This window comes from Excalfactoria chinensis, chromosome 11, assembly GCF_039878825.1.
Source record: "Excalfactoria chinensis isolate bCotChi1 chromosome 11, bCotChi1.hap2, whole genome shotgun sequence".
In the NCBI taxonomy this organism is placed as follows: Eukaryota; Metazoa; Chordata; class Aves; order Galliformes; family Phasianidae; genus Excalfactoria; species Excalfactoria chinensis.
Genome location: NC_092835.1, coordinates 17324186 through 17340092, shown reverse-complemented (window position 1 = coordinate 17340092; position 15907 = coordinate 17324186). Strand labels below are relative to the sequence as shown.

Sequence of the window (15907 nt, the reverse complement as noted above, 5' to 3'; positions counted from 1 at the left end):
AGCTGAGCCACGTGGCAGCAGTGTGCCCTCTCTGCAGAGGATGAATGACATCTGGTTGTACTGGAGAAGACAGTGCTCCTGTCCCTGGGGCCACAATGATTGTCCTCATGGCTCAGGACTGCCAGCCCTGCCCATGAGGGACGTCACACCACGGCCATGGGCTGCCAGAGGCAATCTGGAACAGCGTCCCGAGGTCACCAGGCCTGGAAGATTGAGAAGGAAGCAACCCTTCCTGACCAATAGTTTGGTGTCCTGGCACCAGCTTAATACCTGTGTAACTAACCCTGCTGAGACTTAACCGACAGCCCAGCAGGATGGCTGGGAGGTGTTCTCAAGCCTTCAAGCCTTGTTGATGCAGTTAGGCATCTCCAAGAGCCTAGAAAATGCCTTCCAGCCACGCTGGTCCAGAGATGCAGGACAGATGTCTGCTTCTCTTTCAGCAGCTCACACTCCAGGAGGGAAATCAGGGCTCCGCTCCAGCAGTCACAATTCTACTTCTCCTTCATGATCTCGGCTCAAATTCACAACGGCAGGGGCAGCAGCGTCAGCTGGGCCATGGAAAGGCTTCAGTATCTCTGAAACTTTGTGTCATCTCTTCTGTAGAAGCTGAACGCAGGAGTTCTGCTTTCCTGGGGAGTCCCGAGGTCCCTGCAGTCCCTGTCTCAGAACAGACACGGTCCTTACTTCCAAGTAAATGCTCTCTGCAAGTTCCAAGTGAAGCCGGTGATTGCCATGGAAGCATTTTGGACTGCCTTCAGCACATTTTAGGAGGGGGGGTGGTCACTTTGTGGCCCCAGGAACGTGCCCAGAATCCATCTATGGAGCATTCAGACCTCGTCATCTGCTTGGACTGCGTCTTCACGCAATGCCTTCAGTGTTCCCCTCTTCTCTGCCCCTGCTGAACGAGGTCCTCCTCCTCTCACTGCTGCTGCAGTGTTATCCTTTTGCAGGCGTCTGCATGGGGAGGGCAGGGGAAGGGGCGTGAGAGCCGGGTGCTGGCGCAGGATCTTGCTTCATCCCTTGCTCTCAGGGGGAGATCGGGGGAAGCAGAGGGAATGAACAAAAACACAAGCACAGAGTGATTTCATCTTAAAAGGCAGCTGCAACTTCCTCTGTCCGCAGGTTTCCCAGCTTTAAATGGCAACGGAATGGTTTCCTGCAGTCCTGCCTTGACACCCAGTGGGCACTCGGTGTGCAGGCAGCTGCCTGCTCCCCAGTGGGAGTTATGGCTGCAGCTGCCTCCTGCTGCCCTCCCAGCACGGCATCTCATGGTGCAGAGGTCTGTGCTGCTGCTATGCCAGCTACTGTGCTCTGCCAGCATCAGAGGTGCAATTCAGCTGTCTATGTTCTTAAGAGACAATTTTCCAGCAGAACAGAACTCCTGCATTGCAGCCACCCAAGTGGATATGCAGAATGATGGGCACGGCCACAAACAGCCCACCCAGCTCTATACCAGCACCCCATAATGAGAGCCATGGGGAAAATGCTTCAGGTCCTGATGGCAGCCAGCGTGGTGATCACACAGCATGGGGAAATGGTCAGCCAGGCAGGTAAACTCCACAACAAAACCTGGCACCTCCCATTCCAAAGGGCCTGAGAGACCTCAAGAAATTTCTCTGCAAACCCAGGCCTCCACACTCTCTTGTCTACAGTGCTCCAAAGTGAGCTCTCATTGTTGCATGGGGCAGCTGGCAGGACCAATGGACATGCACCACCAAGTGTGGGATGTAGAGACAACAGCATCCCCAACACATCCCACTGAGCTCAGTCTCGCTGCCTTCACTCTCTTCCCCCCCCCCAAGATGCAAGCTCTTCAGGACAGAGATGCAGTTATCACGTATCCCTTTGACTTAGTGCCTCATTTTCTCTCCTCTCTTTCCAGCTTCAGCCTGACGTACACCCACTCCAGCACCTGCTAAACTTTACGGGCTGAGTCTGCAGCCATGCGTGTGGGAGGCTGGCAAAGAGCAGGGCCAGGATGCAGCCAGCACAGGGAAGTGGGGGGGAAATCACTGAAGAGCCATAGAATGAAATCTAGAGACAAATGGAAACAATCTATGCTTTGGTAGGAGGAAAACAACCAAGGGCGTCATTAAGGAGAGGGAGTAGATGGGCTTTGCAGGAGTGCAAAAAGGGAATGGAGAGATACAGAAAATCAAGTCTGAAAAGCTGACAGTGCTCAGGGATGTTACGATGGGTATCACATGTCAGGCTGCTGGCAGGATGCAGCCAGGGTAATGAATGCTATTTTGAGGATCACAACGAGGTATAAATATATGCGTGAGCACAATAGAAGCATGGCAAATAATGATCTCTTTGGAAGGGTACTGCAGGCAGCAGGAGGAAAAGAAAGATGGTTCTAAAAGCAGATGGGTTTGCTACTAAATCCCCTGGCAGCTGGATGGAAAGAAAGGTATTTGCAAGGGAGATGATTTAGATGAGATTTTGGGAGCGATCATGCTGGGTATGAAGCAGCAATCTGCAGACGTGGGCCTGATGGATGCCACACAAGGCTGGCAGGGGGACAGACTGGTGGCAGGGGCTGCAAGGACACCTCATCCCTCAGGCAGCTGGAGCTGGGCAGCAAGCCCTGAGCCATGCCTCAATGCCTGCCCTACAGCACCGTACTGTGGTGGGCTGCCAGGACTGCAGTGCTGCAGAAGCACGAAGCTGAATTTTAAGCTCTTCCACTGGCTCCAGATGGTTTGTGTCCCTTTTCTTCACGTGAGATTGATGCCTTCACATGAGATTAGCTCCTTGCATAGGCAGGAGGGAACCAAGTGTCTGCTACTGCGGTCAAGCTAGAAAAGCCACTAACCAAAACCAACACCCACATTCTCCCTTCCTTAACCCTTCTTTTAGTGGGGATCTCCAGCTAGAGTGGCTTGAATACAGAAGAGGTGCAGAACCCTGAGTGCACAGAAACTCACTGCCTTCCCAAGAGCTCTGCAATGTCTCTTGAGGGGGCAATACCTTCCTTTGAGAGGACCGAAGTACTGAAACAGGTTACCCAGAGAAGCGGTGGATGCCTCATCTCTAAAACTATTCAAGGTCAGGCTGGATGGGGCTCTAAGTACCTGATGGAGCTGTAGGTGCCTCTGCTCACTGCAGAGGAGTCAGACCAGATGGCCTTTGAAGGTCCCTTCCAAATCAAACAATCCCATGAATTTATCACTGAGACAAGGCACTGAGGTGCAAATGCACCCTCTGTCATGCATCCCACTGCAATCTGAGACCCCATTTGGTTTCCAACCCACATCACGCTTCCCACAGCTTTGCCAGCATCCATCACTCACAGTTTGCAACAACCAGCCCCTACCTGGTTACTGTGCAGACACTGGCGTTACTCACGTTGGAGTCACCAGATGCTTCCAGAGAGCCTGCAGGAAGACAGAAAGGAGACACGGTGAGTGGGATGACAGGGAAGGCAGACAGCAGGAGTGGCATGGCCTTCTGCAGGCACCTCCTGTCATTGTTTCAGGGCCCTGAGGATCCCTTTTCCCTGCAGCGAGCACTTCACACTCATCATTAAGCTTGTGCACAAAGCTAGTACGGTACAACCACCACCAGGTAAAACGCAGGCTGCATATCTTCAGACCTGTGCCTCTGGGCCTCCCTCTTCCTAATTGGTGGAGGACCCCCCAATGTGCTCAGACAGCCAGGAACTCTGTGCTATGCTGCTCAAATTACAAGACACACATATAATTGTAACAAGCGAGAGCTGCCTCCCGAAGTCCAGATTTCAATGGCCACAGGACAGCACATCAGCACAGGAAGGGCTGAGCACTGGGCCATCCTCACCTGGCCAGCTGTCCCATGCTGTGGCTCCATATGGAAAGCAATAAACTCAAGCAGCTTTCCAGCCTCTGCTCCATACCAGACAGGTCCCTGCAGAGCCGCTTTAAATCAAGTGCACAGCTTGGCTGAGCCCCACTGAAGCAATCTTACAGCAAAGGGCTGCTGAGATTTTTAGAGAGCTCAAGCTGTGCAGGACTGCTGAGCAAGTCAAGGAGCCCGTGCTGGACACAGTTTGAACCTGGGTCTCACAAGCACAGTGGCAAAGCATAAAAAGATGAAGTTGGCTCCTTATGCCCCCTATTGCCAGCTGCCTCTACTTGCACACAGCAGAACTGCCACATCAGCACAAAGGGAGCAAAGAAGAGACTTTCAGCAGTAAAAGCATCACCCTGATCCTGCCTGCTCGTAGGTGCGCTATCATCTACACAAAGGGGTAAGTATTAAAGCAACCACACTTTTAATTGACATTTTAACCAAAAATTATCTTATGATAATCGGGGAAGAAAAGGAAAATAGTTTTGCTGCTCCAACAAGGCATTACATTTTTCCCCTCCATCCCTTCCAAAAAGCTGCTGCATTGGCCGGGAATCGAACCCGGGCCTCCCGCGTGGCAGGCGAGAATTCTACCACTGAACCACCAATGCTGCACTGGTTGCTCCCTGCGCCTGCTGGCTGTGCTGCTCATCCCAGCTGTGTGTGCTGACGGTGCAGCCCTGCTGCCCCAGGCTGCTGCACGCCTCCTCACCTCCCACCTGGCTGCTGCTGCACAAGAAAACCCTTCTGCCTTTTCATTTTCACCCTCTCAGTTCCCTCCTCCAGCAGGATTTTTCAAGCGGTGTTTGTGGGCAATGCTACAGGGAAGCACTGGGCTGAACATGCGACCCCAGAAGAAGAATAAGCCCACGTTACATGTATTTCATGTGCCCGGCTAACACAGTTGTGTCAGAGGTAGCTTTAGTCATCCAGGGACAATGGCATCTGTTGAGAGGATGCTGGAAGGTTAAAGGCACTGCTGTCTGTGGGTATCAGTACCCCCAAAACCTTATCAGTACCCCCAAAACCTTATCTGTCTTGTTTCTTCCCACTTGACTACTCTTCCAAGCCCCCATCACAACCTAATGACCATGGTGATGTGAAATGTGCTGGGATGTTCACCAGACCATGCAGCACTGCCTGGGCTGCAGGTTGGATCAGGGTCCCACTCTGCAGGCGGCACCAAGTGTGTGTGTGTCTCAGCAGAGGATCAGCTGTGAAACAGAACTCCAGGGCTCATGGAAAGTGCAGAGGTTCTCTGCCACAGGCAACCAAACCAACTTAAGACCTTCTCAAGACCTTTCCCCAACCTTCACTATCTCTCCATGACCCAGGCCAGCAGGGACTCACCACTGGACGCTGCCTCTGGCTTGGTGATGGGCTCCTCCGGGTTGGGTTCTGCAGACAGGGTTATTGACTGCTTGGCCTCATCCATCTCGTCGTCCTCTGGGATGACAAGCTTCATCAGACTCTGGTTGCACACGTTTGCCACCTCTTTGATGTCTGAGTGGAGGCAGTGTAAGGAACACGCAGTCTCATGCATGCTAGGTGCCATACCTGGCCAGCCACAGAGAAGCCATCACAGCCCAACCACAGCTGCCTCGGCTCCCTTCATATCCAAATGGCTGGGGTGGCTTTTAGCACTCAGGGGACAGGACTCCCCCGGCCTTCTCTGGGAGCAGCTCAGTTACAAGGATACTCTTCTTGCGATCATCGTAGGAGAGACACGGCAGGACAGCAGTCAGGATCCCAGAGGAGTAAGGCAGCATCACTCGGCCAGCCAGCTGGATGAACTCCCTCATCCAGCACATGGCAGTCAGCTGGATCAGGTCGTCTGGAGGACACGGGATGAGCAGAGGTGAGGGCAGTGACAGTAAACTCTACAGGATAAGAACTGCTTGCAACCACAGAGCTGATTGGACTTCAGCAGGGCTCAAAGGGAAGGGCCTCTTCTTCAACCAGAGTCTCTAATCTGGACAGACTCTAGTATGGGATCACACAGGAGCTTGCCAAGCTGCTGGACAAGCAAGATATCCTTCTCGGAAAGGACAATCAACTGCAGCTGTATGCAGTTGTATCACTGCATACACAGCAGACCCTATGGTGCAGCACTGACACAAAGTGTCAGGCTCATCAAGCTGTCCTGTCAATGTAACAAGTACCACCTCAGGATCTTTCTCAAAACAAGTCCCCATGAAAACCTTTCCAGATGTACCGGATAACCACAGGTGTCACCCACAGCCCGTTATTTAACTTTCAGGCACCACCACTACTGTACACTTGTGATGACACCTGTTCTATATTTGAGGTAGAAAAAGTGGTAGTGCAAGCCATGGGAGAACTGCTCCAAAGCATCACACAAAGACAGATCTCCTGAGAGAGCTACCTGCTCACCCTTTTTTTAGCAGGCTTTTCATGCACAATAGCAAAGAAAGGGCAAGGGTGTGAGGTGGTATAATATGGCTGGTAAACAGGAACACCCTGAGCTTGAATCAATGGGTTGGCACTGCAGACCCAAAGCTAAGCTCCAGCTCTTGCCAGCTTAGCACTGAACACTCACCTGCAGCCTGGCAGTGGATCACCAGGATATTGGCCATTTCTGCAAACTTGACACTAGAGGGATTCTTCTTGATCTCCTTGAGAAACTCCCCAAGAGCCACCTCACACCTGAAGGCAGACAGACAGGTAAACACTCTTCTGCCACCAAACAAGTCAGTGAACAGCCTCCTGCACTCACACAGTGAGAACATGCATGGCATGGCACTTATATACATCTACTCAGCCCCACATCAAAGGCTGCAGACTCCAATATGGCACGTTGGCACCCACAACAAATACAAACCCATCCCAAGGTAACAGACAAGCTCTCTTATCTGCTCCAGGGACAGACTGTGGAGTAAAATCAAGATATGGGGCACAGACCCCTGTGCACCCACTCTGTTTTGGGTCCAAATTTACCCTACCACATACACACACACACCAAGGAAGATGGAGGCAATGGAAGACCTACATATCTTCCCTTCTGAAAATGAGCACATGTTTGGGATGGGGAGCACAAAGGGGAACAAGGGTAAGGGTGAGATGGAAGGGCAGATCCTCAAAGCTTTCAGTACTTGTTCCTCAATATGTATGCCCTGGGAAACAAAGTATGATAGGGCCTGGCAGTGGGAAAGAGCCAGGCTTGTCTCAGCACTTACTTATGCCATATCAAACAGGTCCAGTCACTTGCTTTAATTGCAAGAGCTAAGATCCTCTGAACTCACTGAGAACATCCAGCCACTCCTCTGTTTCAAAATGCTTCTCCAACCTGAGTCTTAGCAATGGATCTGAAAGGCCAGCTCTCAGTGCTTGCTTACTCTCTGCACCCAGGAGACTTGGGGTTGGTGCTGAACCTCACTGAGAGGCTTCTTGCAAATCTCCTACCCTAGAAGCACAAATGAGCATCCCTTTTAAGACGCCATGCACAGAGGCTGAGGAGGTAACGGATGCGCTGAGCAAGAACAGTTTGTACCACAGCACAAACACATCACAATGTCCCCCGCAGCCACTGCAGCCACAACAACCTGGGGAAGGGAGGCCTTGGCCAAGGACACTTTGATCCACCAAATAAGCCAGCTAAGGTTGCTCATCTCGCGCTGTGAACGTGTCGTTTAACTACAGTTATGTAGAACTGCAAACAAATGAAGTGGGTGACTAACACAATGCATGAGCCTGTTGCAGGGAAACGTGCCGGCTCCAGAGCAAAGCACAGACCTGGCCCCCAGCCAGCCTCCACACTCACATTTTCCGTATCTCTTTACTGTTGTCTCCCAGGATCTGGAAGAGACCATCCAGGATTTCTGGCAGGTAATCCAAAAGGTTGATGTCGGGCACAGACTCTAAGACCAGGATCTAGCTCGGGGAAGGTACAAGAAAGAAGACGGGTGAGTTTTGGAGAAGCCATCTAACATCACCGGCACAAATCTGGTGCAGTACTGAGGGATGCTGAGCTACAGGAAGGAGGGGAGAATTGCTGCCTGTGTGAGACAGGGAGGGAAGGACAAGAGGATAGGATGGAGCTGCCCATCTCAGAAAGCTGGGCTAGCAAAGGAGGCAAGGGATCAGACTGCAGCACTGCTGCATTTCCAATCACAGCTCCCTAAAAGCAGGGATCACAAACAACTGCCAAAATGCCAGCAAGCAGATGTGCAACGACAAACAGCATGGCTGAAATAGAGAGTCCTGAGGCACATCTCCCCATCCTCCCCCTCAAGGCCCTGGTCAGATATTAACAGCTTCTGCCTTGCACAGAAATCAGAAAGTGAATTGAGATCACTTGCTTCCTGGCCAGCAACATCTCTCCATCACTTCTGGGTTTGCAGGGGTCCCTTAAACTTGCATTTGGAAAGCAAACAGTAAGCTGTTGTCCCTTGGGAGATTGTAACCTCTAGCTCATGATCCATTTATTCATACAAGCAATGCTTGGACTGTATTTTCTAACTTGCTGTGCAAAGCTGTGAACCACAGTGGCAGAAGTGCACCACCACGTATGTATGTGTGACTGCAACAGTGACGTGACTGGGAGCTGGCATTTTAAGGAAGCAGAAGTTGCTGACTTAAAATAAAGCCTGAGCAAACTCAGGTCCCTGGGTTCACACATCACTGTGGACATCTGCTGTTTGCCCAGGCATGGGATGCCGACAAGCAGCAGTGGTTCCATGTGTACCTACCCAGGATATGATAAACTGACGGGCATATTGGTTGTTGGAGTAAATCCTCTCGCGCAGCAGTGGGATGAAGCCTACCAAGTCAAACTGGTTACTCTCTGTCACGATGTCCTGTACAACCCAAGCAGAGTGTGTCAGAAGGTAAGCCCAGCGCCCAGCACATTCTGCCCCCACCCAGTCCTTTTTAAGGCACATGACAGGATAAGGATCACAAGATACTGACAAGCGGCTCTGTCAGAGAGCAGTGAGTTCTCCTGCCTCCTGGGAGAAAGAATCGTATGGTTTGTTCGGGTGATGAGGCAGGAATTCCCCCTGGGTCAGTAAATAACTGTGTGCTGGATGCACCGAGGAAGGCTCCTACTGCCTGGCTGAACAGGGGGAGGGTGGGATCTTCTCTGATTCATGCCTCATTGGTGCATCGCACACATGAGCGAGCAACTTTGATGTAATCATATGTGTCAGTGACTGGAGAGTACCCTGCCTTTCTCTTAGAGCTCTTCCTATATGCTTGACAGATTTTGCTGCACAACAAAGTCCCTTATACCGAAGCAGTGGAGCAGATCCCCTCTGCACTGCAGGCTCCCAGCAGGAAGGACTAAAACAGGGAATATAGAGACTGCACTAACTGGTGTGCTAATGAGGAGAGGGAGCATGACCTGGCAGGGAGCTACTTCACTCCAAGTGGAACTGTGTAGTCTGCAGAAGTAAAAGCTCCCCAGCAGACAGAACAGGAAGAGGAACCAAGTGCCCCTGCCCTGGGAGCAGCAGCTCTGATCTTCATCTCTCTTTGTTCCTCATTTAGGCACAGGAGAAAGGAAGAAAATTAGACGAGCAGCCCTCCTGCTGTCCAGGACAGAGGTGCAACTTCCCTCAGACTAAATCCTTGCTTCCCCAGAGACATGGCTCCCAAGAACTAAACATTCATTTTGCATTGCAGGAATCTACAAGCTCCTCAAACCAGCTACCAGATTCTCAGTTTATCAAGCTACAACCAGTGTCAGAAATAACGACTTTGGCAGAAGCCTCAGGATCACAATTGGGATGGTTTTAGCAGGTGCAGCCTGCTAGACCAGCATGTCTCCATGACAAGTCAGGCAGCACGAAGGCATGTTAAAGCTGCCTACCACTCTTGCCTCCTGCACCAAGGATTCTCAGCTAGAAGGGGAAACACACCTTGAGAAGTCGATCTAGGAGCTCCGAGCCACTTTTGACATTTGGGTCAGGATCAGCAGCCAGCTGTAAAGAACAGAAACAAAAGCCATTATAACAGCAGGTCCCAAGCCTTTTCCCACCTCTGCAGTGGAGCTCCCAGGATGTTCATAGGATGCGCACAGAGAACTCTTAATCCCTGACTCATCATTAGGCTCCAACAAGTTCTCCAGAGAGACTTCCTTAGAGGGATATCAAGCACCTATCACCTTCCCACGCCAGGAAGGTTTCCATGTGTCAGCGCCCACATCGTGGCAGACAAAAATGAGTTTGCAGTGATAAGCTGCACAGACAAGTGTATGTAGATGTGGTTTTGACCCTACATGACTCTAAAAAGCTGTGGTGCTGCAGAGCCACTCTGCAGTGTCTTACATCACGGAATAAGGAGCAGAAATATGCATCTTGGAGGTGGAAACCAAGAACAAGGTACCTTACAGGGAACTCTGGCATCCCCAACACCAACGGCTTGCATGCTGCTGCAGAAACATTTTTATGTAGTCCTTCAGACAAGCCTGGCCAAAGCAGACCAGTTTCCTTAAAAAGATGGTATCAGACAATTTGGTTTGTTTGATCCTGGAAAGAAGTGTGCTAGGGAACAAGATGTACCATTCCAGTGAAGGAAAGGAAAAAACCCCAGGGTCTTAGAGGAAGCTTCTTACCTTGCTGAGGCCATCAAAGAGCACATTGAAGTGCGGGAGGACAGAGCCTCTGGCCACCTTCACAATGTTATAGAGGGCCTCACAAGCATAGTACCGCAGTCGACTATCAGCATCATTGAAACACGTCAGCACTGGTTCAATCAGCTCCTTCAGGTAGAGCCCAGAGTCCTGATGGACAGAAGGAGACTGGTGAGTTGAGAACCATGGGGAGAGGACAGAGGTGGCACTGCCATTGGTCCTGAAATAAAGCACAAGGGCACGGTGCAAGAATTCAGGCCCATGATGGCCTATGCTTGGCCCAGTATCACTACCATTTTTATTTGCTGCTACCGTCTCTCTGCTGTAGGTGCTGGTTACTGTGCAAAGCCATTGAGGTTTCCAGGACACCCCAAATACCAGAGAGCAACAGACCAACCCTACCCACAACCTCACAACTGAGCAAAGCAACACAGCTCCCAGAAGGAGGAGCAACTCAGTAGAGCCACATCTGTTGGGTTATTCTTTGTACCATCTGGAGCTGGGCAGCAGGAAGGATGTGGTAACAGAGGCTTCACAAAGAAAACCAGCACTCACCAAATCACCTCCAGAAAGACCAACTCCACCAAGGCCTGGGCTACCAGAAAACAGGCAGCATTAGTGTGTGCAGCTGCTTAAACACAGGTGCTACAGCTCATAGAGCTCAGCTGGACACAGCTGAAGCTATGATTTCCAGGCAAGAGCAGACAGTCAAGCTCCACTCTTACAGAGAGCATGCTTGATGCTTTTACATGCTGAAGTCTGTCCTCCTGAAAGAGCCATGCAAGGCAAAACACAGGGCAAACAGACAGCCATTTCTCAAGCATCTAGCAAAGGAGACGGCAAGAAAATCAACAACGTGCAGACCAGCAGACTAAGGAGTTTAGCTCTAAGTTTTATCAGAGTCCTTCAGGGCCACCAAACACAACTCCTCCATCCGCCAGAGCACAAGCTGCACTGCCCCAGCGATGTCCAGAAGGCAAAGCAGGGTAAAGCTTCCCAGCTACACCTCTGGGACCCTTTATAGGCTGACAGCAGAATAGAGCGCTGCTGACCCAAGAGAGGGGTGATGTGCAAAGAGACTCTGCACTTTTACAATAGGATGACGAAAGGAGCATTGCTCAGAAGCATTGCTCAGGAGCATGTGGCCATCAGCTTAAAGGCTGCTAATCTAAAAGACTTCAGGCTTCAGAGTGTCCGTTTCAACTGGTTGTGACTTTCATTACAAGCAGATCAACCAAATTAAAATACACCTTGCAGTGCTTCTAACAGAGACAGTCTGCTCTTCCTGAGCCCTGTGCTTTCTTTACATACACCCTACTACAAACCCAAATGACTCCTTCCCTTGTAGGCACTTTCCAAAACGAACCCCATGTGGTTTAACTGAAAAGCCCAATGGAGCTCTGAGTCCACAGAGTCCCTGCTCTCCTCAGCAGAGATCTGTGTGCTCTGGCCTAACCCCAGAGGTAACTTACTGAGCTTATTCCTTTTAATGAGAGGTATGCAAGAGAGGAAGCCCTTAATTGGGATGGAAATCAGTCAGCTTTCGGCAGAAGGAGCACAAAGGGCATCCATGTAACACCTCCAGAGCTGGACTGAATGATTAATGCTTTCAGCAAGGAAAACTTCTACCAAATCGATAAGAAGTTATAACTTAGGCTAATACAGCCTTACAGCTCACACTGTCTGCTTGCTTTGACCACAGCTCTGGCATGATTTTGTCTGAAATTTAACCACACTTCCCTGCCTGTGCTGCTGGAGCGTGGTGAACTTCGGAAGGAAGGCCTAAGCTTCTTGTGAGTTCCATTAATACCAACTCAAACGTAATTTCTGCCATCTGGGTAACCAGCTGCACATACAGAAATGGAGACAATGTCACCAGCCGTCAGCAGACAGTATATTCTGCTTCTGCACTTCAGAAAAGTCTGGCTTTGGCTGATTCTTAAACAGGACCAGACCTCAGCTGCAACCTGCTGAGCCCAGCCCTATTTTCAGTTCAGCAGCAACACCCAGTCAAAACACATCAGCTGGAAACACAGATGCACTGACACCAAGGCTGGGGAGCTGCCAAGGTTTGACCCAGGCCAGAAAGCACACCAGTGCTCACAGCACATGGCTGGGTCCACCAGGGAATCTCATTCACAACCTGGTGTCACACTGCAACGTGGGAAGCCACTCAGTTGAGGAGCAGCCAGCCCCAGTCTTTCCCTGGAACGCTGACCCACGTGGAGCATAGTTCCTCTCACTACAAGGAGCCAAAAAACACTCACACTTACCTTGCCCAGGGCAATGGAGCAAGCAGCCAGGCCGATGAGTCCCCCTTTCCGGCTGTGGGGGTGTTGGGAGAGCGCAAACTCCTGCGACAGGATTAGGATCACATGCTTGATTTGAGATGTGTTGTTCTGAGCCACAAACTCTCGCACCAGCCTGGGGAGAGAAGAGGAAAGCACAAGGGAAGCCACAGATTTTGCCTCATGCAAGTGGCTGGGGGCTCAGCTCACTGTGGCTGCCAGAAAGCAGCTTCTACAAAGGAGTAAGTGAAACCAGGCCACAAGGATGATTCCTTCCATTCCCAAGGGACTGAGAGGCAAAAGAAGCAACCATGACACAGCTGTGTAGGCAGCTGTACACAGCTGGAGCATTGGTGGTTCAGTGGTAGAATTCTCGCCTGCCACGCGGGAGGCCCGGGTTCGATTCCCGGCCAATGCAGCAGAACAATTTTTCTTTTCCCTCTTGGTTTCTGTATACAGGATGAGGACAGCAGCCTCAGTATCTCAGCCTAAATAATGATTGTTTACTTCAACCCGTGATGAAGGCATAAAAATTTCCAGCACCAAACTCTATCTGCTTTTTTATTGCTGCTGTACCAAACCTAGCCAACCTCAATGCTCAGTATCTTACTCTCAGCCCCCCTTTCAAGCCTCAGCTCTGCATTAACCCTGCCCCAGCTGCGTGAAGCCAGGAAGGCACCGAGGGGCTTGGAAACCTCATGCTGGCCATCACTCTCCCATCACCTACTGTGTAGCGGAGGCAAAATCATTACAGGAGATATTGGCACCACGTGAGGAGTGTCAGCCTCCTCTCACCCTGCTGTGAACAGAGCTGCTGCCCTCTTTCTCCTTGGAGGCATCACAAAGCCCCCCTAATCTTCTCCAACCTGAAGCTGAATTTGTTAACAGCCACTCTCACAAAATGCTGATCCTAGGCCACATCTCTGCCCCCCAGTCCCACCCCAGCACCATCAGGAGCATGCACTGAGCCCTGCGAGCACAGAGGGAATCTCTTTCCAGCTCGGATTTAATGAACAGAGTGGGGTTTTGGATTGAAGTTAAAATAATCCTGATATCCCAGGAGTCAGAAGGGGGTTTTCTATGCAGGTGGATAGTGATAGGACAAGGGGGAGTGGTTTTAAACTGAGACAGGGGAGATTCAGGTGTTAGATTCAGATATTAGGAGAAAGTTTTTCACTCAGATGCACTGGAACAGGCTGCCCAGAGAGCTGTGGGTGCCCCATCCCTGGAGGCATTTAAGGCCAGGCTGCCAGGGGCTGTGGGCAGTCTGATATAGTGGTTGGCAACTGTGCCCACAGCCATTCTATGACTTTATGACCCCTCTGAGTTTAAGGGGCTCCGGGGTGAACTAAGGAAGCAAGAGGCACTGAACAGCAACGTACACAGCGTGAGGGAGTCTGCACACAGCAGGAGCTGCTGCTCATTATGGGGCAGAGAGCTGGGAGGTACCTGCACTGAGGGAGCAAGTTCCTCCTCACAGGATGCTGTAGGCATAACAATGACGTGTACAGTGCTGTTCTGTGACTAGTTTAGGTTAAGCTAAATCCACGTGTCAGTAGGAAGGGTTGGGCTTTGTCTTCGTCCTTCTGATAGCCTTCCCAGTTTGGGTGTCCAGCTCCATCAGCAGATCCCAAATCTGATTTTGGTTGGTATAAACCAACCACGAAGACACAGTACTGGGGAAAAACAGGTCAGATTCACAGAATCACAGAACCATAGGGACTGGAAGGGAACTCTGGAGATCCCCCAGTCCAACCCACTGATAAAGCAGGTTCCTTACAGTGGGTTACAGAGGAAAGCATCCAGACAGGCCTTGAGTATCTCCAGAGAAGAAGATTCCATCACCTCTCTGGGCAGTCTGTTCCAGTGCTCCTCACCTTCACAGCAAAGATGTTCTTCATGTTCCAAGGAACTGTGTTCTTAGTTTGTGCCCATTGTTGCTCCTTGTTCTGCTGGGAAGAGCCTGGCCCCATCCACTACAGTCTCAACACTTCAGAGACTTAGAAGCACTGATAAGATCTCCACTCCAGGCTGAACAGCCTTTCCTCACATAGGAGATGCTCCAGGCCCTGATCATCTCTTCAGACACCCACTGGACTCCCTCCAGCAGTTCCCTGTCTGCCTTGAACGGAGGAGCCCAGAACTGGACCCAGAGCTCCAGATGTGCCCTTCCCAGTGCAGAGAAGAAAGGAGGAGCAGCTCATCACCTACCGGCCACGGTCTGTGCATTGCAACCCTGGGGCACCATTGGCCTTCCTGTCCATAAGGGCTCACTGCTGGCTCGCGGTCAACCTGCTGCCCACCAGGACACTCAGTTCCTGAGCTGTCCCCATGGGGATGTTCTGCTGAGCTGTGTGGCAGTGCTGGAAGGGGGCAGGTCCTTCCCATGCAACGGCACCGAGCAGAGCGGCACCGAGCAGAGCGGCACCGAGCAGAGCGGCACCGAGCAGAGCGGCACCGAGCAGAGCGGCACCGAGCAGAGCGGCACCGAGCAGAGCGGCACCGAGCAGAGCGGCACCGAGCAGAGCGGCACCGAGCAGAGCGGCACCGAGTGCCCGCAGCGACAGCACGGGAGTTAGACACATGGGAAGGTGCACTGAGACAACCGACGGGGACACGGCAGCGCAGCCCCGCAGCCCTTCACATGGCTGCTGCGGGGACGGACGACTTGAAGGCCGGTTCCTCCCGGGCCTGCGGCCTCCCCACAGCCCCCCTCACAGCTCCGGGCCCTCAGCCCTACCCGTTCACCCCCCGGCTTTCCCCCCATCGCTCTCTCACTTCTCGATCTCGAGGGCCGCCACTTTCCTCTTCTCGTACAGCTTGTCGTTCAACGCTCGCACCACGCTGGGCGCCAACGGCGCCAGGTCCCGCTCCGCGTTCATGGCCCCGCCGGCACCGCCTCCACCATCACCGCCCGACCCCGCCGCCACGGCCGGCCCGACCGCATCACGTGATCTCCCCTCCCGCCTCACATGACCACGCCCACCGCAGGGCGCCCCCATGCGGCGCGGAGGAGTCCTTGCTGTACTGGGGGGTCCCAGGTCCGGATGCAGCGCTGCGGAGGGGGACAGTCACCTCCCCCTCCCTGCTGGACACCCCTTTTCAATGCAGCCCAGCATTGGCCTTCCAGGTGGCAAGTGCACACAGGTGGCTGACATCCAGCCTCTCACCCACCAGGACCCCCCCAAAAGTCCTT

General features: G+C 52.1%; 1 protein-coding gene and 2 non-coding genes across 3 annotated transcripts in view; 1 reads left to right on the top strand and 2 right to left on the bottom strand.

Moving 5' to 3' along the window:
• VAC14 (VAC14 component of PIKFYVE complex) overlaps nt 1-15667 on the bottom strand; it is a 50529-nt gene extending 34862 nt beyond the window's left edge. Inside the window, exons 1-10 of the mRNA XM_072346812.1 lie at nt 15490-15667; nt 12697-12847; nt 10406-10573; nt 9711-9773; nt 8541-8648; nt 7613-7722; nt 6392-6498; nt 5531-5665; nt 5182-5334; nt 3320-3380 (exon numbers count right to left, since the gene is read on the bottom strand). Coding sequence (XP_072202913.1) covers nt 3320-3380; nt 5182-5334; nt 5531-5665; nt 6392-6498; nt 7613-7722; nt 8541-8648; nt 9711-9773; nt 10406-10573; nt 12697-12847; nt 15490-15593 — 1160 coding nt within the window. The 5' untranslated portion in view covers nt 15594-15667. The remainder of the gene's footprint in view (nt 1-3319; nt 3381-5181; nt 5335-5530; nt 5666-6391; nt 6499-7612; nt 7723-8540; nt 8649-9710; nt 9774-10405; nt 10574-12696; nt 12848-15489) is intronic.
• Nucleotides 4372-4442, bottom strand: TRNAG-GCC (transfer RNA glycine (anticodon GCC)). Its single transcript has one exon. It is a non-coding gene; the product is annotated as a tRNA-Gly (tRNA).
• Nucleotides 13059-13129, top strand: TRNAG-GCC (transfer RNA glycine (anticodon GCC)). The gene has a single exon. It is a non-coding gene; the product is annotated as a tRNA-Gly (tRNA).
• Nucleotides 15668-15907: the final 240 nt, after the last annotated feature.